Source organism: Trachypithecus francoisi, unplaced genomic scaffold (assembly GCF_009764315.1).
Source record: "Trachypithecus francoisi isolate TF-2019V2 unplaced genomic scaffold, Tfra_2.0 Lachesis_group4, whole genome shotgun sequence".
Lineage (NCBI taxonomy): Eukaryota > Metazoa > Chordata > Mammalia > Primates > Cercopithecidae > Trachypithecus > Trachypithecus francoisi.
In genome coordinates, this window is record NW_022681469.1 from 138941196 (window position 1) to 138965183 (window position 23988).

Sequence of the window (23988 nt, forward strand, 5' to 3'; positions counted from 1 at the left end):
CTTTTTCCTTCTGCGCTCACCCATGATACCCCACTCTGCCTCTCAGATCTTGCAGTTTTCAAGGAACGACTTCGAATGCTAACAGTAGGAGGTATGAAAATAATGAGCCTTTCACCTTTTCAGAGTTGAGGACTTCATTTGAATAGGATGTGCAACTTTTCCTAGCATGCACTATGGGGAAAGTTGACACAACTTCTGTCGCGTGTTTTTAAGTTTGCTAATTGTTCTGAAATATGTTTTTCCCTTCATTTAGTTATTAACCAATAAGTAGAGCTACTTATATGGTATTGTTTTGTTTCTGTTCATTTTGTGTTTCAAAGAGCGTTTTTCATCTTCACGTGTGCTTCATCACTTCACTGTGAGCTTCCATCTTCAGCATCGTTCTCCTTTAGCTGCTGCCGTAGCCAGCTGGGCACATGAAGCCATGTTCAGCTCTGCATGGTGGCTTGTCCTGTCCTCCACATTCTGTGCTGAGGCTTTGACTGGACTCTGGATTCTTCCACATTCTGCTTCCTGGGCATTTTGGGCAAGATTTCCTAAATGTTTTATGTTTGAAGGCCAACTGAAGTATTAATAAAAACTTACCAAGAACTCTTAGTGACCTCGGTTGGGCAAAACACATTTGAGGAATCCAGAGTTGAAATGCTGGGGGATCATCTGCCTGTTGTCATCCTCCCTGGTGACCAGTCTCTTCTTTACCCTCTGGCTTCTCTAAGCAGTTATATTTTTTCTCCTTCTAATATCTGTGAGACTCTATGTTTTAATTACACTTTTTATTTTGAGATCATTGTAGATTCATATGCACTTGTGAGAAATAACAGTTCTGTGCCCTTTGGCCAGCTTCCCCAGTGGTAACATCTTGAAAAGCTATAGTACAACATCACACCACTACACTAAATTGATAAAGTAAGACTCTAGACATCCATCACCTCAAGAATTCCTCCTGTTGCCCTTTTATGACCATATCTATTTCCCTCCCATCCCAGCCACTACTTGTATTCCCTGGCAACCACTATTGTGTTCTCCATTTCTGTAATTTTGTCATTTCGGGAATGGTATACATGTGGGATCACAGTATGTAACCTTTGGGGATTGGCATTTTTCAATCAGAATAATTTTTTTAGAGATTCACGCAGGTTGTTGGTGTAAATCAATAGTTTGTTCCTTTTTATTGCTGAGTAGTGTTCCATGGTGTGGATGATTGTTTTTAACCATTTACCTGTTGAAGGACCTCTTCATTAGAATGGATTGTTTCCATTCTATGGCTAATAGGATCTTTTGCAGAGCAGAAGTTTTTAATCTTTTTTCCCCTTCGTTTCCTAGCTCAGCTTCTATGCCCAAAGTTTTTAAGCTTGATGACATCCAGTTTGTTAATTTTCCTTTTATGGATTGTGCTTTTGGTATGAAGTCTAAGAACTTTTTCCTTAGCCATCGATCCCCAAAATGTTCTCCTATGTATTTTCCTAAAGGTTTCATAGTTTTGTGTTTTACATTTAAATCTATGATCCATTTTGAGTAAATTTCTGTATAAGGTATTTAGATCAAGATTCTTTTATTGTTCATTTTATATTTTTGTGTGTAGATGTCCAGTTGTTCTGGCGCCATTAGCTGAAAACTATGTCCTTCCTTCATTGAATTGCTTTTGTACTTTTGCCAAAAATCAGTTGGACTTACTGGTGTGGGTCTATATCTGGATTTTCAGTTATTTTCCTTTGTGTGTTTGTTTTTCTGCATCAATACCACAGTGTCTTGATTACTGTAGCTACTAAACTTTATTTTTCATTTACAAAATTGTTTTGACTATTCAAGGACCTTTTCCTTCTCCATGTAAATTTGAGGATAAGCGTATCTATGTCTACATATACCTCACTGCCATTTTGATAGGAATTGGCTTAAATGTATAGATCCATTTAGGGATAAATTACATTTTTACTATGTTGTCTTCCAATCCATGAACATAGTGTATCTCCTCATTTATTTGGATCACTGATTTTTTTAATCAGCTTTTTGTAGTTTTCAGCATATACATTGTGTATATGTTTTGTTGTATTTATACTTATTATTTTCTTTTTAACATTGATGTCCACATATTCATTGGTAGTATATAGAAATATAATTGATTTCAGTGTTTATGTTGCATTCTGAGATCTTGATGAACTATTCTAGGGCCTTTTTTTTTCTTTTTTTTTTTTTTTTGTCGATTCCTTAGGATTTTCTATATGGACAGTCATGTCATCTGAAAATAGGAAGTTGTTTCATCCTTTCCAATCTGTGTGCCTTTTCTTTTCTTGCCTCATTACAGTAGCTACAACTTTTAGCACTGTACTGAATAAGAGAGGTAAGAGTGGATAGCCTTATATGCCCTGTTCCTGATCTTAGGGTGAAAGCATTTAGCCTTTCATCATTGAGTATAATGTTAACTGTAGACTTTTTGTAAATGCTCTTTATCAAGCTGAGGAAGTTTCTCTCTTTTCATATTTTTTTCTGATAGTTTTAATTATGAATGTATATTGAATTTTGTCCTAGGTTTTTCCTGCATTGATATGATCTTGTGATTTATTATTGTTATAATTATTTTCTGAGACTGATTCTTGCTCTGTCGCCCAGTCTGGAGTGCAGTGGTGCGATCTCAGCTCACTGCAACCTCTGCCTTCCAGGTTCAAGCAACTCTCCCACCTCAGCCTCCCAAGTAGTGGGGGCTACCAGTGTGCACCACCACGCCTGGCTAATTTTTGTGCTTTTAATAGAGGTGGGCTTTCACCATGTTGGCCAGACTGGTCTAGAACTCCTGACCTCAAGTGATTTGCCCACCTCACCCTCCCAAAGTTCTGGGATTACAGGCATGAGCCACCACACCCGGCCAATTTTTATTCTTTAATGTAGGCAATTTAATGCTAATGTAGTAGATTGTATTGATTGATTTTTGATTATTCAACCAGCTTAGGATTAGTGGAATAAACACCATTTGATCATGGTATATAATTTTTTTTATATGTCTTTGTCTCTATATATATTTTGCATCCATATTGATGAGGGATATTGGTCATTTTCTTTTTTTGTACTATCTTTGTTTTTGGTATCAGAGTAATTCTGGCTTCATAAAATGAATGGAGAAGTGTTTCTCCTATTTTCTGAAAGACATTGAATAGAATTGGTGTTAACTCTTCTTCATTTGGGCTTAGAGGTTAATTTTTCACAAGGTTTTTATTTATTAATTAGATTTCCTTATTAGCCATAGGGCTTTTCTAATTATCTGTTTCATACTGGGTGAGTAATGGTAGTTTGTGTTCTAGAAGTGGTTTATTTCATCTAAGTTGTCAAATGTATGTAGTGTTATTTATAGTATTCCCTTATTATCTTTTTGATAGTCATTCTTTTTTTTATTTCTTTTTCAACTAAAAGAAAAGGAACAGAATCTTCTTGATATTTGAAGGGTCTGTATTGATATCCTGTTTCATTCCTGATATTGGTAATTTGTGTCCTCTTTTTATTTGTCAGTCTTATAAGACATGTGTCAGTGTTACTAATCTTTTCAAAGAACCAGTTATTTGTTTCATTGGTTTTTCTCTGTTGTTTTGCTGTTTTCAATTTCATTGATTTCTGCTCTTTATTATTTCCTTACTTCTATTTATTGACTTTTGGCTTGTTTGTTGTTGTTACCTCTTTTCTAGGAATGGAAACTTAGATTATTGATTAGAGACTATCCCTCTTTTCTGATGTATTTACTACTATAAATGTTTCTCTCAGTACTGGTTTAGCTGTCCTACAAAGTTTGATATGTTATATTTTCATTTTCTTTCAGTTGTTTTTGAGACAAGGTCTTGCTCTGTCATCCAGGCTATAGTGCAGTGGTATGATCACAGCTCACTGCAGCCTCTAATTCCTGGGTTTAAGTTATCCTCCCACCTCAGCCTCCCAAGTAGCCAAGACTACAGGTGTAGGCCACCATGCCTGGCTATTTTTTAAATTTTTTATAGAGATGAAATCTCACTGTATTGCCCAGGCTGGTTGTTACTGTATTCTTCGTATGCCCCTTGATATTTTGTCTTTGGCCTTTGGATTATTTAGAAGGGTGTTATTTAATTTCCAAGTGTTTGGAGATTTTCTTGTTACTTTTCTTATTATTGCTTTCTAGTTTGATTTTATTGTGGTTGGAGAATGCACCCTATATGATTTCAATTGTGCTAAATTTGTTGAGTTTTTAATAAATGGCCCACCATATTGTCTGTCTTGGCATATGTTTCATGGCTGCTTGAAAAGAATGCTACTGTTGAAATGCTATTGTTGGGTGGAGTATTCTCTAAATGTCTGCTAGAGCCAGGCATGGTGGTTCATGCCTATAAATCCAGGACTTTTGAGAGACTGAGATGGGAGGATCACTTGAAGCCAGGAGTTTGTTGCCTGGCAACATAGCGAGACCCCTATCTCCACCACCAACAACAACAAATTAGCCAAGCATGATGGTGCATGCCTGTAGTCCTAGCTACTCAGGAGGCTAAGGTGGTAGGATCATTTGAGCCCAGAATTTTAAGCCTGCAGTAATCTATGATTTCACCACTGTACTCTGGCCTGGGTGACCCTATCTCTAAACTACACACATATGCATGTGCGCACACACACATACACACACACACACGTCTGTTAGATCCTGTTAGTTAATGACTGTTGAGTTCTTCTATATTTTTGCTGAATTTCTGTCTAGTTTTTTAGTCAGTTATTGAGAGAAGAGTATGAAAGTCTTCAGCTATAAATGTGGGTTTGTCTCTTTCTCCTTTTAGTCCTGTCAGATTTGGGGTCACATATTTTGCAGCTCTGTTCTTTGGTGTTTACACATTTCAGATTGCTGTATCTTCTCAGTAAATTGACCCTCTTACCATGATGGAATGTCCCTCTTTGTCTCTGTTAATTTTCTTTGCTGCGAAGTCATTTCATATTAATATAAGCCACTCCTACTTACATTTGATTAATGTTTACATGATACATTTTTTCTTCCTTTTACTTCAACCTGTCTGTGTCACATATGAAGTGAATTTCTTGTGGATAAGCATATAGGTGGGTTTTGTTTTATATTTATCCACTCTTCATAATCTCTGTCTTCTATTATATTTAGGTCATTTATGTTTAATGTAATTATTGATATGTTAGGGCTCAAGCCTGCCATTTTATTATTTATTTTTTGTTCTGCTTTTCATTGCTTTGCTTTCATTTTCCTGTGCTGTGGAGTTTTAAACACACATTAAGAAAATGTTTTTAATTATGTATAGTTTTTTGTTTGTTTGTTTTTTTGAGACAGAGTTTTGCTCTTTTACCCAGGCTGGAGTGCAGTGGCACGATCTCGGCTCACTGCAACCTCTGCCTTCCTGTTTCAAGCGATTCCCCTGCCTCAGCCTCCCGAATAGCTGGGATTACAGGCACCCGCCACCACGCCCAAATAATTTTTTTGTATTTTTAGTAGAAGAGGGGTTTCACCATGTTGGCCAGGCTGGTCTCGAACTGACCTTATAGTCTACCCACCTTGGCCTCCCAAAGTGCTGGGATTACAGGTGTGAGCCACTGCGCCTGGCATGTTTTTGAATGTATCCTTTTATATAGCATTTTTAGTAGTTGTTTTAGGTATTACTACTTTATATAGGCATAACTTATAGTCTACAGTGTCATAACTTTTCAGTACATATTAAGTGTGGAAACTTTACCTCCTTTTATATCTCTTTACCGTCCTGCATTTATAATATAATTATCTTAGATATTTTCTCTACATACATTTAGAACTTCATCAGACAGAGTTATAAGTTTGTTTCAACCATCAAATATAATTTAGAAGACCCAAGAGGTGGACAGTCTGATGTATTTACCCAGATTTTTGCTTTTTGTGTTCTTTCTTCCTTCTTGGTGTTCTAAGATTCCTTCTTTATTTCCTTTCTGTTTAAAATGCTTCCTTTGGCCAGTTTTTTAGAGCAGGTCTTCTGGTGACAAACTTAATTTTCCTTTACCTGGGAATCTCTATTTCTTTCCCCTTCATTCCTACAGGATATTTTTGGTGGATATAAGATTCTAGTTGGACATAATCCTTTTCTTTTAGCTCTTGAAGGGTGTTGTGCCTTTTCTTCCTTTCTCTCTTTCTCTCTCTCTCTCTTTCTTATTTTTCTTTCTTTCTTTCTGACGGAGTCTCACTCTGTCACCCAGGCTGGAGTGCAGTGGTGCGATCTCTGCTCACTGCAACCTCCGCCTCCTGGGTTCCAGCGATTCTCCTGCCTCAGCCTCCTGAGTAGCTGGGATTACAGGTGCGCACCACCACGCCTGGCTAATTTTTGTATTTTTAGTAGAGACAGGGTTTCACCATGTTGGTCAGGCTGGGCTTGAACTGCAGGTGTGGTGGCACACGCCTGCAGTCCCAGCTACTCTACTCAGGAGGCTGAGGCAGGAGAATTGCTTAAACCCAGGAGGTGGAGATTGCAGTGAACTGAGATCATGCCGCTGCACTCCAGCCTGGGCAACAGAGCGAGACGCTGTCTCAAAAAAATTATAAAAACTAGCTTGGCGTGGTGGTGTGTGCCTGTAGTCCCAGCTACTCAGGAGGCTGAGGTTGGAGGATCACCTGAGCCCTGGAGGTTAAGGCTGCAGTGAGCAGTGATCAAACCACTGCACTCCAGGCTATGCGACAGAGTGAGACCCTGTCTCAAAAAAAAAATTAAATTGTTTGATGATGACTCCGTTCACATCTTAGGTGATTCTAACATCTTGGTCATCATGGTATTGATGTCTGTAGATTGTCTTTTCTCATTCACTATGAGATATTTTTGGGTCTTGTTATGAATTATAGTTTATTGAAACCAGGACATTTTGGGGATCATGAGAGTCAGGATCTTATTTAAATCTTCTGTTATAGCAGACCTTTTGTAGACACTGTTCCCCACTGTGGTGGGGGAAGGGGAGGGCCCCACCTTGTTATTGCTGGCAGAGGTGGAAGTCCTTCTCCCACTCAAGTATCCACTGTTACTGGGGTTAGGGGAAGGGGCTGATGCATTACCTCCCAGAGAGGAGGACATTTTGGATTCCTTCTTGGGCCTTCGCTGAAACCTCTGGGATGGGGTTGGGTGCTAGGGCCCATTACAGCCTGCTGAGGGCGGGGTCACAGTGTTTTCTCTGGTATTTGGCTGTAGTAGAGCAGTTTTTGTCTAAAAGTTGTTTGTCTTGATAGGCTACCTCTTTCCTGGTCTTTTGATAGAGAGCAGCTTTTGTCGGGCTTTTGTTATCAAATATACCTCTTAAAGTTTTGGGGTTGCTGGTTCTTCTGTTCCAAGTCTGCGATATTTGAAGCAATAAAGAAACTCCAGGGAACTACTTGGTGTATTTTGCCTTGAGACCTCCCTAGCCGGTGTGCCTTATTCTCTCCACCTTTCAGAGTTGTCTTATGATCGTTTTGCATATAATGTCTAGAATTTTTAGTTGTACTTATTGGGGGAATAGGGAAGAATATGTCTACTCCACTTTCACAAAGCCCTCATCTATAGATTTAGTTTTTCAGATAGCTAAAGAACTAAAAGTGTACCAGCAGTTCTGAGGCTCTAGAACTATGAACTCAGGATGATAGAAGTGAAAAACCATCACATGGTGAGGTCAGGGGATATCAGTAGGCCCCTACTTCACAGGGTCTTCATGCTGAAAGATTGCAGCCAATAGACAGTCCTTATCTGGGGGCATACACTGGACTGATTAGTTTCACAATCAAAATATTTCCCAACACAATGTGCATTGTTATTCTGGTCCCCAATCAGCTGCACCTGGCCTGAGTTTTTTAGTCAGGAAAAATTTCTCAAAGATGATTCTGTTTTTCCTCCATAAATACTATAGGGCATTTGCCTGAAAGCCAGGCCATAAATGGCAAGAGCCATGTACTTCACCTAGGCCCAAGTGGTTGCTGTGCCCTCAGTGTTGACAGACTAACAGCAGGGAATGTGTAGGCAGGCTTAACTAAGCCACTACTACCATCACCACCCTCTAGGTTAAAAAAAAAAAGCCAGATTTGCTTTGTTTTAATAAAAAACAGGGCTTGGAAAATATAGAGTTTGCTTGTAAGACTTAAAAAACAAAACAAGGGCGGGCGCGGTGGCTCAAGCCTATAATCCCAGTGCTTTGGGAGGCCGAGGCAGGCGGGCACGAGGTCAGGAGATCAAGACCATCCTGGCTAACACCGTGAAACCCCGTCTCTACTAAAAATACAAAAAATTAGCCAGGCGTGGTGGTGGGTGCCTGTAGTCCCAGCTACTCGGGAGGCTGAGGCAGGAGAATGGCATGAACCTGGGAGGCAGAGCTTGCAGTGAGCCGAGATCGCACCACTGCACTCCAGCCTGGGCGACAGAGTGAGACTCCGGCTCAAAAAAAAAAAAAAAACCTTTCCTAAAGCATTAGATAAATAAAGGCTGTAGTTCCCAAACCATGCTTGAATCAGAATCTCCTTGGGAGAATCGTGGGCCCACCCTGAGACTCACTGAGTCAGTACCAGAATTGGAGCCTTGAAACAAGCCTTTTTATAAATCTCCAAGGAGATCAAAATACAAAATTGTGTTTGCAAACTACCACCATTAATCCCATGCTGGACCCTTACGTCTCACAGTGGCTCCTTTTAGTCTTAATTTGGCCAGGAAACAATGAGAACATTTCATCAGGTTCAGTCAGATGTTGGAGACTTTGCAGAATACCGGTTCATTGTGCATTCCTGGAGCCTGAGAAAATGCTGATGTAAGGTATTCAAGTGCTTGAACTGTGCTTTTTGCTGTACTGTAGCTGATATATTATGTCAGGAGAGGTGCCAAACTGGATAAAAGAATGTATGGTATCGTTTGATAGTCTTCCTCTTTGATACAGCAAGATGAAACAAGTGTATAATGCCAGGGAAAGAACTCTTCCAGCATTATTCTTTCTCAAACTGAGATGCACTTTCAGGTGAGGTGGTGTCTTCCCCCACAGTGCTGCAGCGAATATTAGTGCTTACTCAGTTGGTTCCTGCTGAGTGATTGGAGTCGGGAGAGGGGAGGGTTACACCTATGACTGCTGAGTATTGCCTGCAGAATGGGCTCAGAACGCACAGTTCAGGAATTTCAGAAGAGGACGTCCTTAATCCAAGGCCGGGGGCTGTTTGCACGCTGCTGTAGTGCCCAGTGGTGCACCCCTGCCTGGAGCTCCAACAGACCAGTTGACTTCTGGTGATGGTTTCTCCCTCACTTCTTAGTCCCCCTCTGCCAGCTCTTTGACATTCACCACATACATATATTATTGTCATATGATCTGTTCTTCTATATCAGTTCTTCATTTTCTACTTTAATTCCTCCTTAACTATTGTATTGATTTTTAATTGACTTACCCAGTGCCTTTTCATGGACCTCTCTTCCCACCCCCAAAATTGGTTATCTTTGGGACCTTGAAATAAATTTGTCTCTAAATTATGAGTAATTGGTGTACGTAACTAACATATGCATAATACGAATTTTATTGTGACTTACCTGTCATACTCTAACATCTTCAGCTTCTATTTATTGCTAAAGTTTATGTTTCTGGCTGTAAAATATTACTTATTTCACATATATCAGGGGCTTTTTATATGATTTTTTTCTTCTCTTTTTGCTCCCTTGGGGAGTTCCTTCCCCTTTCTATAAACTGTGGTCCCTGCGTGGCCGTGCCCCGTCCCTCCTCATCGGGCTTGTCCTGCCCACATCGCCCTGCAGGATTCTATGGCCTGGACGAGTCTGACCTCGACAAGGTTTTCCACTTGCCCACCACCACTTTCATCGGGGGACAGGAATCAGCACTTCCTCTGCGGGAGATCATCCGTCGGCTGGAGGTAAGTACAGTTTCTGGAAAAATCTAGTGGACTTTTTAAGAACTTGTATTAGCAGGATGGCTTTGAGGCTAGTTTTATTTTTTTTCTTTGTCCTTTTTATTTTATTTTTTCTCTGAAACAGAGTTACTGTCACCCAGGCTAGAATGCAGTGACACAGTTGGGCTCACTGCAGCCTCGACCTCCCAGTCTCAAACCATCCTCCCACCCCAGCCTCTCATAGCTGGGACTGCTGGTACACACCACCATGCCCAGCTAATTTATTTTTTCATTTTTTATTGTAGAGATGAGGTCTTGCTGTGTTCCTCAGGCTGGTCTCAAATGCCTGGGCTCAAGTCATCCTCCTACCTCAGCCTCTCGAAGTGCTGGGATTACAGGCATGAACCAGTCCTGTCTTTTTCACAATTGTAAGGAAGGAGGACTTTTGTTGTTGTTGTTGTTGCCATTTTATAGATAGAAACCAATGGTTTTGCGATCAGCCAGATAGGGGAAGTAAACTCTGCTTTCAGATCCCACTAGGAGTTTATTACAGATGGTAGGAGAGTCACCTCAACCCTGAGGGACAGGCCTCAAGTCAAGGGTGGCTTCCTGCACAGCTCAGTGCCAGGGCTGCTGAGTGGTGGCCACTCTTCTTCTTCCCTCTCTCCCTCTGTTCCTCTCATCCTTCTGTTTTGTTTCATTTTTTTCCTTCTCTCTGGGCTCTGTTAGTACTAAGCCCGCCAGGGATTTCTTTCATGCACACACATTATAGACAGTGGCTAAGAGTTGTGGCTGTGCTGTTAGGCCACCTGTGTCTAGTTCTTCCATCCTGGGCAAGTCATAGCCTCCCTCAGTATAAGAGTGACTTCCATGCGCATTGCAGAGGGGAGAATGGATTTGATGAGAGGTCCATGCCAATAGTTGGCTATTACTGTTACTTAATGCTGTTCCTGGTATTCCGAGCTAAAGGATCCAGGTTAAAATAAACTGAGAAAATACTCTGGAATGGAACCCTCAAAATTGAGCATATAGATCACCTGGGGTCTGCCTGTCATGCACAGTCTGAATCCTGAGGTCCCTAACTAACCCAGGTTGAACCACACTGGCCATCAGGGCTCTCTGAGGCTGTTCCTCTCATGGCTGGACACATTAGAACCACCTGGAGAGCTTACAGAACTGATACCCAGGCCACAGCCGAGGTCTCCTAAATTAGAATCCCCCTAGCACCCTAGGGATTAACCCTTGCTGCAGCAAGTGAATTTTAATTTAAAATTCTCTTGTCAGTGTTTCCACAGTTGGCTGCACGTGGCTTAAAAAGATCTGAGTGTCCAGGCCAGGCACGGTGTCTCACACCTGTAGTCCCAGCACTTTGGGAGGCCGAGACAGGTGGATCACAAGGTTGGGAGTTCAAGACCAGCCTGGCCAAGATCATGAAATGCCGTCTCTATTAAAAATACAAAAGGTAGCCAGGTGTGATGGCGGGTTCCTGTAATCCCAGCGACATGGGAGGCTGAGGCAGAGAATTGCTAGAACCTGGGAGGGGGAGGTTGCAGTGAGCGAAGATCACACCACTGCACTCCAGCCTAAGCAACAGAGCAAGACTCCATCTCTAAAAAAACCTGAGTGTCCAATGCTGGCATTTTCTGTAGTTTGTGATGAGCATCCTGAAGTATTGTCAGCATCTCATCTTGGAGCTGCTTCACCGCCTGCCTTCCTCACTCATCAGGGAGAAAGGGGTGGAAACCAGAACTATGTGCCAGCATCAGAAGCTTGTGGCTAATGGGATGTATTGGGCACCAGGAGGGAGTGATAAGGGTTAATCCAAGAAGAATGAACCTTTGGGTCCTTCTTGTCGCCTTTAATCTGCACCCGCATGACCACACTGACCATAGTTTCTAGTTCTGCCTACTAGCCACATGTTACTATTGAGCACTTGAAATGTACAAAATATTTGAATGACTTTTTAAATGTTGAAAAGATAATGTTTGATATATTGGGTCAAATAAAATAGGAAAATTTCATGTGGGTCTACTAACAAATTACATATGTGGCTCACGTAATGTTTCTGTTGAATGTTGCTGATCTATAGAAGTTCTTGTGTTGCCTGGACCCCCCACAAATGGCACCCCACATAGCTTCTCCAAGTGACCCTACCCCCAAATTATCTCACTGCTCATGTGTTCCAGCCAGTTCCCTCAGTGTATTTTCTGTTACAGCAGCCATCTGAGAGTAGACTCAGCACTAATACCTTTTACCTCAGAGGAGTCCCCTGTGGGGAGCCTGGCAGCTCATCTTTTTTTTCTTTTTTTTTTTTTTTTTTTTTTGAGACACGGTCTCACTCTGTCGCCCAGGCTGGAGGGCAGTAGCACAATCATGGCCCACTGCAGCCTCAGCCTCTGGGATTAAGCAATCCCCCTACCTCAGCCTCCCGAGTAGCTGGGACTATAGGAGCACACCACCATGCCTGGCTAATTTTAGTATTTTTTATAGAGATGAGATCTCACCATGTTGTCCAGGCTGATCTTGAATTCCTGGACTCAAGTGATCCTCTTGCCTTGGTCTCCCAAAATGCTGGAATTACAGGCATGAGCCACTGCGCCTGGCCCCAGCAGCTCATCCTTAACATGCTGTCACATTGGAAAGCTCCCGTGGAGTCACCATCTCCATAGCACATCACGGTGTCACCTCTCGGGGGCCTCTTCAGCACCTTCCTTCCCAGACAGCAAAATGAGGGGCAGAGGCATTGATGTCCCTATGGCTAACTTCCTCTCTGAATCTTGCATCCCAAGTAGTTCCAATTTCATCATACGAAGGGAGTATAGGGAGCTGAAGCATGTTGAAGGGCTGCCTCCCTTTCAGTCCAGTTGATGCCAGAGCCCTGGAGTTGGCTCTTGTTGTCTGAGACAGTTGGACCTGTACCCGGGAGTCTAAGGCTGTACGCCCTCCTGGCCCCAGGGTGGCCTCAACTTAGAAGACTCCATTTTCACAACAGTTTACAGACATTTGCATAAACTTCTCAGCACCCTGCCTGATGGTGATGTTTTACTTACATTTAATGTGTGTGTATGTTAGATTGGTGGTATAATCAGACAGATCTTAAGCTATTGATCATGTGATGTGGTGGTCAATTTGTACTTTTTTCAAAAATTAGAGGAGATTGGCTGGGCGCGGTGGCCCAAGCCTGTAATCCCAGCACTTTGGGAGGCCAAGGCGGGCGGCTCACAAGGTCAGGAGATCGAGACCATCCTGGCTAACTCGGTGAAACCCCATCTCTACTAAAAATACAAAAAATTAGCCGGGCGTGATAGCGGGCGCCTGTAGTCCCAGCTACTGAGGAGGCTGAGGCAGGAGAATGGCGTGAACCCAGGAGGCGGAGTTTGCAGTGAGCTGAGATCAAGCCGCTGTACTCCAGCCTGGGGGACAGAGCAAGACTCAGTCTCCCAAAAAAACAAGAAAGAAAATATGGTTTGGGGTTGTCTCAGTCCTTTTTGTATTGCTATAAAGGAATACCTGGGGTTGGATAATTTATAAAGAAAAAGGGTTTATTTGGCTCACAATCTAATTGGGCATCTGCATTTGGTGAGAGCCTCAGGCTGCTTCCACTCCTGGCTGGAAGGCAGAGGGGAGCCTGCTTGTGCAGAGATCACATGGTGGGAGGGGAAGCAAGAGAGAGAGCGAAGAGGTGCCAGACTCTTTTTAGCAACCAGCTCTCTCAAGAACTGATAGAGGAAGAACCCACTCACCTCTGAGTGAGGGCATTAATCTACTCCTGAGGGATCTGTCCTCACAACCAAAACATCTCCCATGTGGCCCCACTTCCAACATTGGGGATCAAATTTCAGCATGAGGTTTGTGGGGGAACAAACGGGTTAATGAAAATACCTTAAATAGCCAGGCACGGTGGCTCACGCCTGTAATCCCAGCACTTTGGGAGACCAAGGCGGGCCGATCACAAGGTCAGGGGATCGAGACCATCCTGGCTAACACGTTGAAACCTGTCTCTACTAAAAAATACAAAAAGAAATTAGCCAGGCGTGGTGGCATGCGCCTGTATACCCAGCTATTCAGGAGGCTGAGCAGGAGAATCGCTTGAACCCGAGAGGTGGAGGTTGCAGTGAGCCAGGATCGCACCATTGCACTCCAGTCTGGGCGACAGAGGGAGACTCCGTCTCAAAAAAAAAAAAAAAAAAAAAAAAAAGGCTGGCTGCAGTGGCTCATGCTTTTAATCCCAGCACTTTGGGAGGCCAAGGTGGGCGGATCACAAGGGCAGGAGATCAAGACTGTCCTGGCTAAGACAGGGAAACCCCGTCTCTACTAAAAATACAAAAAATTAGCTGGGCATGGTGGTGGGTGCCTGTAGTCCCAGCTACTCAGGAGGCTGAGGCAGGAGAATGGTGTGAACCTGGGAGGCAGAGCTTGCAGTGAGCCGAGATTGCGCCACTGCACTCCAGCCTGGGTGACAGAGTGAGACTCCGTCTCAAAAATTAATTAATTAATTAATTAATTTTTTAAAAAAAACAAAACTTAAATACTAGGGTCTTTCCCAGCAGGACTTTCTCTTTTAGTTTCTAGGCAAGATTTTGCTTCTTTTGACTTGAATAATAGCTAGAGTATTGTGGTTGGCCGTAATTTTGAGTTCAGGCAAAGTTTGCTTTGTTTCATGGTCATGAAGCATGTGTGCAGGGATAGCTCACCCTCCTCTGCAAAGAACAGGACTGGTCTCAGATTCAGCACATCCTTTAACTGCTCATGCCAGCTGGTCTCATTGTCTGTTGTGAAAACCAAGTGGGGTCATGGATGAGAGCTGCTGAGCAGGACCAAACACAAAGTACTCTGGCAGCAGTGGCTGCTGTGAAGGCAGTTAGAGGAGGCTTTGGGGGTCTGTAAAGTATCTCTTGGCCCACATCAGGGCCTGTCTTCTTTTTATTCCATGCTGACTTGCAGTTTGCTCCCAGACTCTCATTCTGGTCCTCCAGGGCAGCTGTGCAGATCGAGCTTTGGGCCTCTGCAGGAGTACCAGGATGAGGGCAGCCCCAGAGGGATTTCTTTTTCTTTTTTTTTTTTTTTGAGAAGGAATCTCACTCTGTCGCCCAGGCTGGAGTGCAGTGGCACAATCTCAGCTCACTGCAACCTCCGCCTCCCAGGTTCAAGAGATTCTCCTGCCTCAGCCTCCTGAGTAGCTGGGATTACAGGCACGCGCCACCACACCTGGCTAATTTTTGTATTTTTAGTCTGGTCTCAAACTCCTGACCTCGTGATCCGCCTGCCTCAGCCACCTGAAGTGCTGGGATTACAGGCGTGAGCCACCGCGCCTGGGCCTGAGATGAATTTCTAAGAGCCTGGTGCCTCCTCTCGCTCCTGGCACCTCTCCTCTTCCTGACTTCCTCCCTGCTGAGCTCTGCAGATCTGGGTGCTGCTTCCTCACCTAGCTGTGGCGTGTGAATGTGGTGCAGGACGTCTTGACCTGCTCAGGATCCTGACTTTTGTCTTACAGGCAATCTTGCTCCTGAGGTAGAAGGATCATTTGAGCCCAGGAGTTTAAGACCAGCTTGGGCAACATAGTGAGACCTCATCTCTCCAAAAAATTCAAAACATGAGGCAGGAAGATCACATGAGCCCGAGGTTGAGGCTGCAATGGGCCCTGATAGCACTACTGCACTCCTGCCTCGATGACAGAGAGACCCTGCCTCAAAAAATAAATAAGTAAAATTTTTTAAAAACCTGCAAATCTTAAATAGCCATTGAGCCTGTGACACCCTCTGGGTATTTCCTGTCATGGGTGCTGGTACAGGTCTGACCTTGATGACAGCCTGTCTTCCCTGGGGAAGGACCCAGTTCTACAACTGTTGCAGTCTGTGCTTCTTGCCACAAAGGTAACAGAGTAGAACTGGGGTTGTTCCTTGGCCTGGCCCTTGGAAGGCTAGGAGGTTCTCTGTATACAAGTGACCCAGGTCCCTGAAGGAAGTATTTCATGACCCTATGAAGAGGGCTTCTGCCTGGCAGCCACTCCATGCCATCCTCAGTCACACTTGACTGAGGTACATTTCAGAACAAGCCTCCTGCTCATCCCCTCCTTCTGCCTGAATGGGCAGTCAGCACTCTTCATTCAGCCAGACCTGGTTAGAAAACCCCTTGACTGTGTGTTTCTGTATGGAATAGATGGCCTACTGCCAGCATATTGGGGTGGAGTTCATGTTCATCAATGACCTGGAGCAGTGCCAGTGGATCCGGCAGAAGTTTGAGACCCCTGGAATCATGCAGTTCACAAATGAGGAGAAGCGGACCCTGCTGGCCAGGCTTGTACGGTCCACCAGGTATGGGTCTGGCCCTGGGCCATGGGGCAGACATTCCTAGGGAAGCAGCAACCCTCTATTGTTCGGGCCTGTGTGCAGCCTGTTGGCCGAGGTGAGAGGGGGTTTGGGGTGGTGCAGGCAAAGCTCCAGCTGCAAATGTGTGAAGAGACACCAGGCAAGTAGAGTCAGCCTTCAGAGCAACCTCTGCCTCCTGAATTAAAGCGATTCTCTTGCCTCAGCCTCCTGAGTAGCAGGGATTACAGGCATATACCACCACAGCCGGCTAATTTTTACATTTTTAGAAGAGGTGAGGTTTCACCATGTTGGCCAGACTAGTCTCGAACTCCTGACCTCAGGTGATCCGCCCACCTCAGCCTCTCAAAGTCCTGGGATTACAAGCATGAGCCACTGTGCCTGGCCCAGAACCCCCTCTTTTTGGTCAGGAAGAGTGACATTGCCCTTCAAGGTGGCTTGGTTCCCTGTCCAGGTTTGAGGAGTTCCTACAGCGGAAGTGGTCCTCTGAGAAGCGCTTTGGTCTAGAAGGCTGTGAGGTACTGATCCCTGCCCTCAAGACCATCATCGACAAGTCCAGTGAGAACGGCGTGGACTACGTGATTATGGGCATGCCACACAGGTATGGCCAAGGGCGCACCCCACCTGGTTTCTCACCATCCCTGTGGGCTGTGTAGGAGTCACCAGGTAAAGGCACTGAGAGAGCAGCTGTTTCCTCCTTGAGTGCCAGTTGTGAGTCTGGGCTCATCTGGTTCCTGAGGGTGTATTGTTTTGCAGGGGATTCTCATATTCCCTCCCTCTGGAAGACTGCAAAGTCACGGTCACAGCCAAAGCCACATGTAGTTTCAGACTGGCATTTGGCCTTACATTGCATTTTTATGAAAGTTAAACCCAGGTTCCCTGGTTGGGGTCTAACCTGGAGGGAAGGCTGCTTCCTGACATTGGAGAGGAGGCTAAGACTGTGAAAATAGGGAAGGTGTAGGGAGGGAGGAGGGTAAGGAAGCCTCAGGCCCATGGCGTTGCAGCACCTTCTACCTTTCTGCTGCCTACCATGGCCTTGATTGCCCAGCACGCTCGGTTCCCACATTAGCTCCAGTTCACAGCTCTCCTTGGACTGTAAACCGAGGAGGTGCCGTGCCCTGGGGGAGGGAGAGGGGATTGTAACACCTTCGTCTGCCATCTGGAAGCCGTGACCTCAGGCTCTGCTCACCCTACTCTCCGGTATGTTCCAGAGGGCGGCTGAACGTGCTTGCAAATGTCATCAGGAAGGAGCTGGAACAGATCTTCTGTCAATTCGATTCAAAGCTGGAGGCAGCTGATGAGGTGATGCACCTGCATAGAGACACATCCAGCATAGCCCCAACTTACACAAGACCCCTGGCTCTACTTCTTTCTTAGAATGACTTATGGGGGTTGGTTCTTCTGTACCATTTGTGATTTGTCTTCCTTGTTGGAAGAATTTTAGTGGTGGAACAAAGGTGGCCTGTGGCCCACCTCCTGGTCAGAGGTCCAGCAGCCCCACTCTGAGTGCAGAGGTGTGTCCCCTCTGGCTGAGGGACATTCTCCCTATGCCCTGGATGAGAATGATCCTGGGAAAAGGCCTCCATGTCCTTCTACGTTGGGTTCCTGGGAGTAGAAATCCCATATAAGGCTGGGCGTGGTGGCTCATGCCCCTTAACCTCAACAATTTGGGAGGCTGAGGCAGGTGGATCACCTGAGGTCGAGAGTTCGAGACCAGCCTGACCAACATGGAGTAACCCCATCTCTACTAAAAATATAAAACTAGCCAGGCATGGTGGCACATGCCTGTAATCCCAGCTACTCGGGAGGCTGAGGCAGGAGAATCGCTTGAACCCGGAAAGTGGAGGTTGCAGCGAGCTGAGATCGCGCCGTTGCACTCCAGCCTGGGCAACAAGAGCGAAACTCCATCTCAAAAAAAAAAAAAGGCTGGGCGCGGTGGCTCACGCCTGTAATCCCAGCACTTTGGGAGGCCGAGGCAGGCGGATCACAAGGTCGGGAGATTGAGACCATCCTGGCTAACACAGTGAAACCCCGTCTCCACTAAAAATACAAAAAAAAATTAGCCAGGCGTGGTGGCGGCACCTGTAGTCCCAGCTACTCGGGAGGCTGAGGCAGGAGAATGGCGTGAACCCAGGAGGCGGAGCTTGCAGTGAGCCGAGATCGTGCCACTGCACCCCAGCCTGGGTGACAGAGCAAGACTCCGTCTCAAAAAAAAAAAAAAAAATTCCCGTTTAAAAGGGCTCTTTTAGGCCAGGTGCGGTGGCTCACGCCTGTAATCCCAGCACTTTGGGAGGCCGAGGTAGGCGGATCACGAGGTCAGGAGATGTAGACCATCCTGGCTAACACAGTGAAACTCCGTCTCTACTAAAAAATACAAAAAATTAGCTGGGTGCGGTGGCGGGTGCCTGTAGTCCCAGCTGCTCGGGAGGCTGAGGCAGGAGAATGGCGTGAACCCGGGAGGCGGAGCTTGCAGTGAGCCAAGATCACGCCACTGCACTCCAATCTGGGCCACAGAGCCAGACTCCATCTCAAAAAAAAGGGCTCTTTTGGAGACTGAGCATCTCCTTGGCCAGGGTGCAAATTCACTGTTTACCCCATCAGGGCTCTGGAGATGTGAAGTACCACCTGGGCATGTATCACCGCAGGATCAATCGTGTTACTGACAGGAACATTACCCTGTCCCTGGTGGCCAACCCTTCCCACCTTGAGGCTGCTGACCCTGTGGTGATGGGCAAGACCAAAGCTGAGCAGTTTTACTGTGGCGACACTGAAGGGAAAAAGGTAAGGCCCAGAGAGAGGCGTGCAAGGCAGATCGTCAAGGCCCCATGTTCCAGCATGGAATTCTGCTCACCAACATAACCCAGAGTCCTGGGTGCATATGGACTTTAAAAAAATATTTAGGCTGGGCGTGGTGGCTCAAGCCTGTAATCCCAGCACTTTGGGAGGCCAAGACGGGCGGATCACGAGGTCAAGAGATCGAGACCATCCTGGCTAACATGGTGAAACCCCGTCTCTACTAAAAATACAAAAAACTAGCCGGGAGCCTGTAGTCCCAGCTACTCCGGAGTCTGAGGCAGGAGAATGGCGTAAACCCGAGAGGGGGAGCTTGCAGTGAGCTGAGATCCGGCCACTGCACTCCAGCCTGGGCGACAGAGCAAGACTCCATCACAAAAAAAAAAAAATTTAAAGTCAGCCAGTCGCAGTGGCTCACGCCTGTAATCCCAGCACTTTGGGAGGCTGAGGCAGGCAGATCACCTGAGGTCGGCAGTTGGAGACCAGCCTGACCAACATGGTGAAACCCCATCTCTACTAAAAATACAAAATTAGCCGGGCATGGTGGTACATCCCTGTAATCCCAGGCACTTGGGAGGCTGAGGCAGGAGAATAGCTTGAACCTGGGAGGCGGAGGTTGTGGTGAGCTGAGATCACGCCCTTGCACTCCAGCCTGGCAACAAGAGCGAAACTCTGTCTCAAAAAAATATATATATATGTGTGTATATATATATATTTAAAATCAACTTTTAAAGAATAGCAATAGTAAAACAGTCCTGCTTATAGTGTTCCTTCTCCTGAAGTTGTAATTGTCAGAACTATGTGGGAAGTTTGCTTTTGTCCTCACCAAATCTGTGAAGGAGCCAGGTTTGCAGTTATTCTAAATGGACAGAGATGTTTTCACTGAAAAGGAGGAAAGTCTGAGAGTCTCTGTAAGGAAAAAGTGTAGGTGAGCCTGAAGGAGAAATTGTACAACTGAGACTTGTCAGGAGAGTCGTGCCTGCTGTGATCAGAGGCAGGAGCTCATGGGCTGGTCAGAGACCGAGGAGGGCTCAGGCTGCAGGCAGGTGGGGTCCTGCTTCACCATTTCTGGTCATGTGACTGAGTGTTGGGGGTTGGCTCGCCAGCCTGCTTGTGTAGAAATAGTCTTAACAGATTGTTAACAGTTTCCCCTTATTTAACTTAAAGATAGAATCTTGTCTGACAAATTTTATATTTCCTATTAATGATGACCTAAAAATCAAATAATCAGAAAAAAATCAAATATTTATAATATCTTATGTGTGGGTTCTAGGAAACATACAAAGCAGGCATCACCACTTTTCTCTCCAGAGCCTCCTGTTCTTTTTAGAAAAAAGGTCGTGTGTAAAGAAGCAAATAGAACACATACAGCGTGATAGGAAACTGTGAAGTTAGCTGCAAAGAGCTTTGGAAGAGGTGTGCAGGGGTGTGGGCTAGAGTTGGACCAAGGATAGAAGGGAGACCCCTTATCAGCAGAGCAGGTAGTTGTCGTTTTATTCGAGAAGTGGCAGGATTTAGGGAGGTGGGAAGGGAAGAATGTTTTCTGGAGATGTAAGAGCAAAGATGTAAGGTGAATTGGGGACACAGAGCAGGGATGGGCCAGCCTCCTAGTTGTGCCCTGGAAAGAGGTCAGGTCTGTGTTAGAAGTGGAACCAATTGGCCCAGCACAGTGGCTCACGCCTGTAATCCCAGCACTTTGGGAGGCCGAGGTGGGTGGATCAGCTGAGGTCAGGAGTTCGAGACCATCCTGGCTCACACAGTGAAACCTCATCTCTACTAAAAATACAAAAAAAATTAGCTGGGCGTGGTGGCACACGCCTGTAGTCTCAGCTACTCAGAAGGCTGAGGTTGGAGAACGTTTGAACCCGGGAGGCGGAGGTTGCAGTGAGCTAAGATCGCGCCACTGCACTCCAACCTGGGCGACAGAGGGAGACTCCTTCTCAAAGAAAAAAAAAAAAAGAAGTAGAACCAATTATTAGTTTACCAGGTTCTGTAATTTTAAATACTGTAAATCTACTACTATCATGCTTACAGGGTTAGGGGAAGGGAAACTGCCATCATAGGTAATGGAGCCTGGGCTGGAGAAGTGATTCTCGCATCTGTCAATACTTGCTATAAAGAACGAGTATGACCCACAGGGACGCAAAGGTCATTCCATGGCTTCAAGCTCATGGGCCAGGACAGTGTCACAGAAACTTCAGCTAGAGGCAAAGAGGCCTCAACTCTGTTTGGGGAAACTTCAGCCCCCGCAGGCAGTAACAACACTGGGTGTCTGGGATGGGCTGATCTGAGGCGAGATCGGCATGGGGAGACCAGCATTGTGATGACCAGTGCCTCTGGTATTTCCACCCTCCTGGGCACTTGCCCAGGCATTTGGGCTGAGTAGTGGAATGAGATTACCGAAAACTTTGGGTAACTCCTACATTCATAGATTGTAGACAAAAATCCACTCTAGCAGTACTCCTCAGAATGTTGGAAATTTCCCAAAAAGGAATGAAATCATTGGAATAAAAGTGATAGAGTATGTTTTAAACCGCTACAAATGGTCACACTGATTGGTCCCTTCATGAGAAGCCAGGACAGGAGAGGCTGCTTAGTCCCTGATTTGCTCATAAGCCTGCATGTAGCTGAGTCCAAACTGTCAGTCCCTTTGTTTCCGGTCTGCACAAACCATGTTGTCACAAGTTTGCCCTTGCCCCAATATGGATAGCTGCCAAGCCCTCTTTCTGAGCCTTCTCGTCACCTTGCCTCAAGCCCTCCCATGTCCCCAGCAGGGTCACTGTGGGGTCATTGCAGGCTCAGTCATCTGCCTGTTCTTACTCCTCTTGACACCCATAGGACGTGATTTGATTTCTGTTAAATCCAGAACTCAGGGAGCTGAAGTGTGTGTTATGTAACTCTCAGCACTCGTGCAGAATTACATACTTTGTATAAGTGCAGCTGAGGTCATCCCATAATCTCATGCATGATTGTGAAACAGACCTGATTTGGCTCAGTGCTAATATAGCCTTTGGGATCTTTGCTCATGAAAGCATTTCCTCAGTGCAGCAATGCAACCTGCCACAAAGGGAGCACCCACTCCTGCCAGAGGTACGGCCCAGGCTGCCAGACACAAGGAGATTCCCCATGTGTCCTGGCTGTGATTTCAGCAGCCGGTTACCACAATGCAGTATGGCATGGCGATCGCAGTACAACATCACCAAGATGATCAAAGCACAAATACCATGACAAGAGGAAGACTGACTACAGGTGCCAGCAGAAGACAGACTGGACAGAAAAGTATCTGCAGGAAAAAACAACACACTATAGGGATCAGGAAAGCATGAAATGTCAGTGACTCAAAACCAATGGCTTTTACACTCAGGCAGCCTGGGCATGGTGGCAAAGCTGCACACCTCCAAGGGGACCTGTAAGCAAGCCCGATCCTTACATCCACATGCTGCTATCCTAGTGAGCACCTGCCACTTCTACCCAAAGGCAGGACAGCTGCAGTTCTATTTTTAAAAATTCTAGGTTTTGTCCCTGACACACAAATCATGGGTCTTACCGTCCTACCAAGGATGACTCAGCACAGTGTTGAGGACCAGGGTAGTCACAGGAAGTCATGGAGGTGCAGGTCAGTAGGCCCGTAGGCTGAGGCCACAGCAGGAGAAGGTCTGTTATATAACACCTTGGCTAGCCACAGCATCTAGTTTTTTTTGCTACACACCCATCTAGATGGCATTTTGTAAAGATAAGATTAACATTTAAACCAATAGATTTTGAGTAAAGCAGATGACCTTGCACAACGTGAGTGGGCTTCATCCAGTCAATTTAAGGCCTTTGAGAAAAGACTGAGGTTCCCAGAAAAGAAGGAATTCTGCCTCCAGACGGCCTTCACATTTGAGCTGCAACATCAGCTCTGCTGTGAGTCTCCAGCCTGCCAGCCCGCCCTGTAGACTTTGCACTTGCCAGCCTGATTCCTTAAAAATCCATCTTTCTCGGCCAGGCATGGTGACTCATGCCTGTCATCCCAGCACTTTGGGAGGCTGAAGCAAGAAGATTGCTTGAACCCAGGAGTTCGAGACCAGCATGAGCAACATGGTGAAACCCCATCTCTACAAAAAAATGCCAAAATTAGCCAGACGTGGTGGCATGTACTTGTATTCCCTGCTACTTGGGGGACTGAGGTGGGAAAATCACTTGAGCTTGTGCGAGGCAGAGGTTGCAGTGAGCTGAGATCGTGCCACTGCACTCCAGCCTGGGTGAGAGTGAGACCCTGCCTCAAAAAAAAAAAAGGAAAAAAAATCATTCTCTCTCTCCCCCTCTTCCTCTTCACCCTGTCAGTTCCGTCTCTCTGGAGAGCCCTTACTAGTACAAGGGTTTTGAAGAGGTATAGGCTGTGTATCCAAGGAGTAGAGGTGATGGGCTTACATGATTGTGGCACTGGGGACACTGAGTAAATCAGTAAACATATCTAAGGCAGTGGGGATGGAGTGTCTTGCAGTTGTAGGAGATATTTATAGGTATGGAAGGAGGTGGCCTGGAAAGTATTGGATTAAAATTTGGAGGTACCAGTACAAACTCACAGTTTTATTATATACACATACACAGAGAAATAGCCGTGTATATATGCGCATGCATATGCACACATATATTTTTTAGATCTATGCTGAATGGGCCTAGAAATGATGATATCCTGGCAGTGATGAGCATACAAATACTGGTCTTAAATCCTATCCTCTACTGCAGGAAGCTGGCTTCTTAGAGAAACAGCTGATATTGTATAGGGCTGGACAGGGACAGTACAACATGAAGCTACAATGTTCTGTTGGTCAAGAAGCAAGGAAGTGCTCATGAATGAAAGAGACCTGTCCCTGTTCACAGGAAAGGGAGGCAGCTGGAAGGAGCTGCTCTCCATATCAACCTGGAACAGTGTGAGCATTAAAATAACTAACAATATTAATGCAACCTGTCAAATAAAATAGGAACCATGAGTACATATTAACACGAGTAAATAAGGGAGAAGGGAAAGCTCTTCCTTGCAGAGAATGCCAACTAATAAATGTAGGAGTA

At 45.3% G+C, this 23988-nt stretch overlaps 1 protein-coding gene across 6 annotated transcripts in view; it reads left to right on the plus strand.

Annotated features, from left to right (window-relative positions):
- OGDH (oxoglutarate dehydrogenase) overlaps nt 1–23988 on the plus strand; it is a 95526-nt gene that overhangs the window by 49222 nt on the left and 22316 nt on the right. For 3 of the 6 annotated variants that reach the window (XM_033194052.1, XM_033194053.1, XM_033194056.1), the window contains exons 5-10: nt 47–91; nt 9723–9838; nt 15974–16128; nt 16595–16741; nt 17352–17442; nt 18742–18921. In XM_033194052.1, the coding sequence (XP_033049943.1) occupies nt 47–91; nt 9723–9838; nt 15974–16128; nt 16595–16741; nt 17352–17442; nt 18742–18921 (734 nt within the window). The remainder of the gene's footprint in view (nt 1–46; nt 92–9722; nt 9839–15973; nt 16129–16594; nt 16742–17351; nt 17443–18741; nt 18922–23988) is intronic. The other 3 variants (XM_033194054.1, XM_033194055.1, XM_033194058.1) reach the window with 2 other exon arrangements.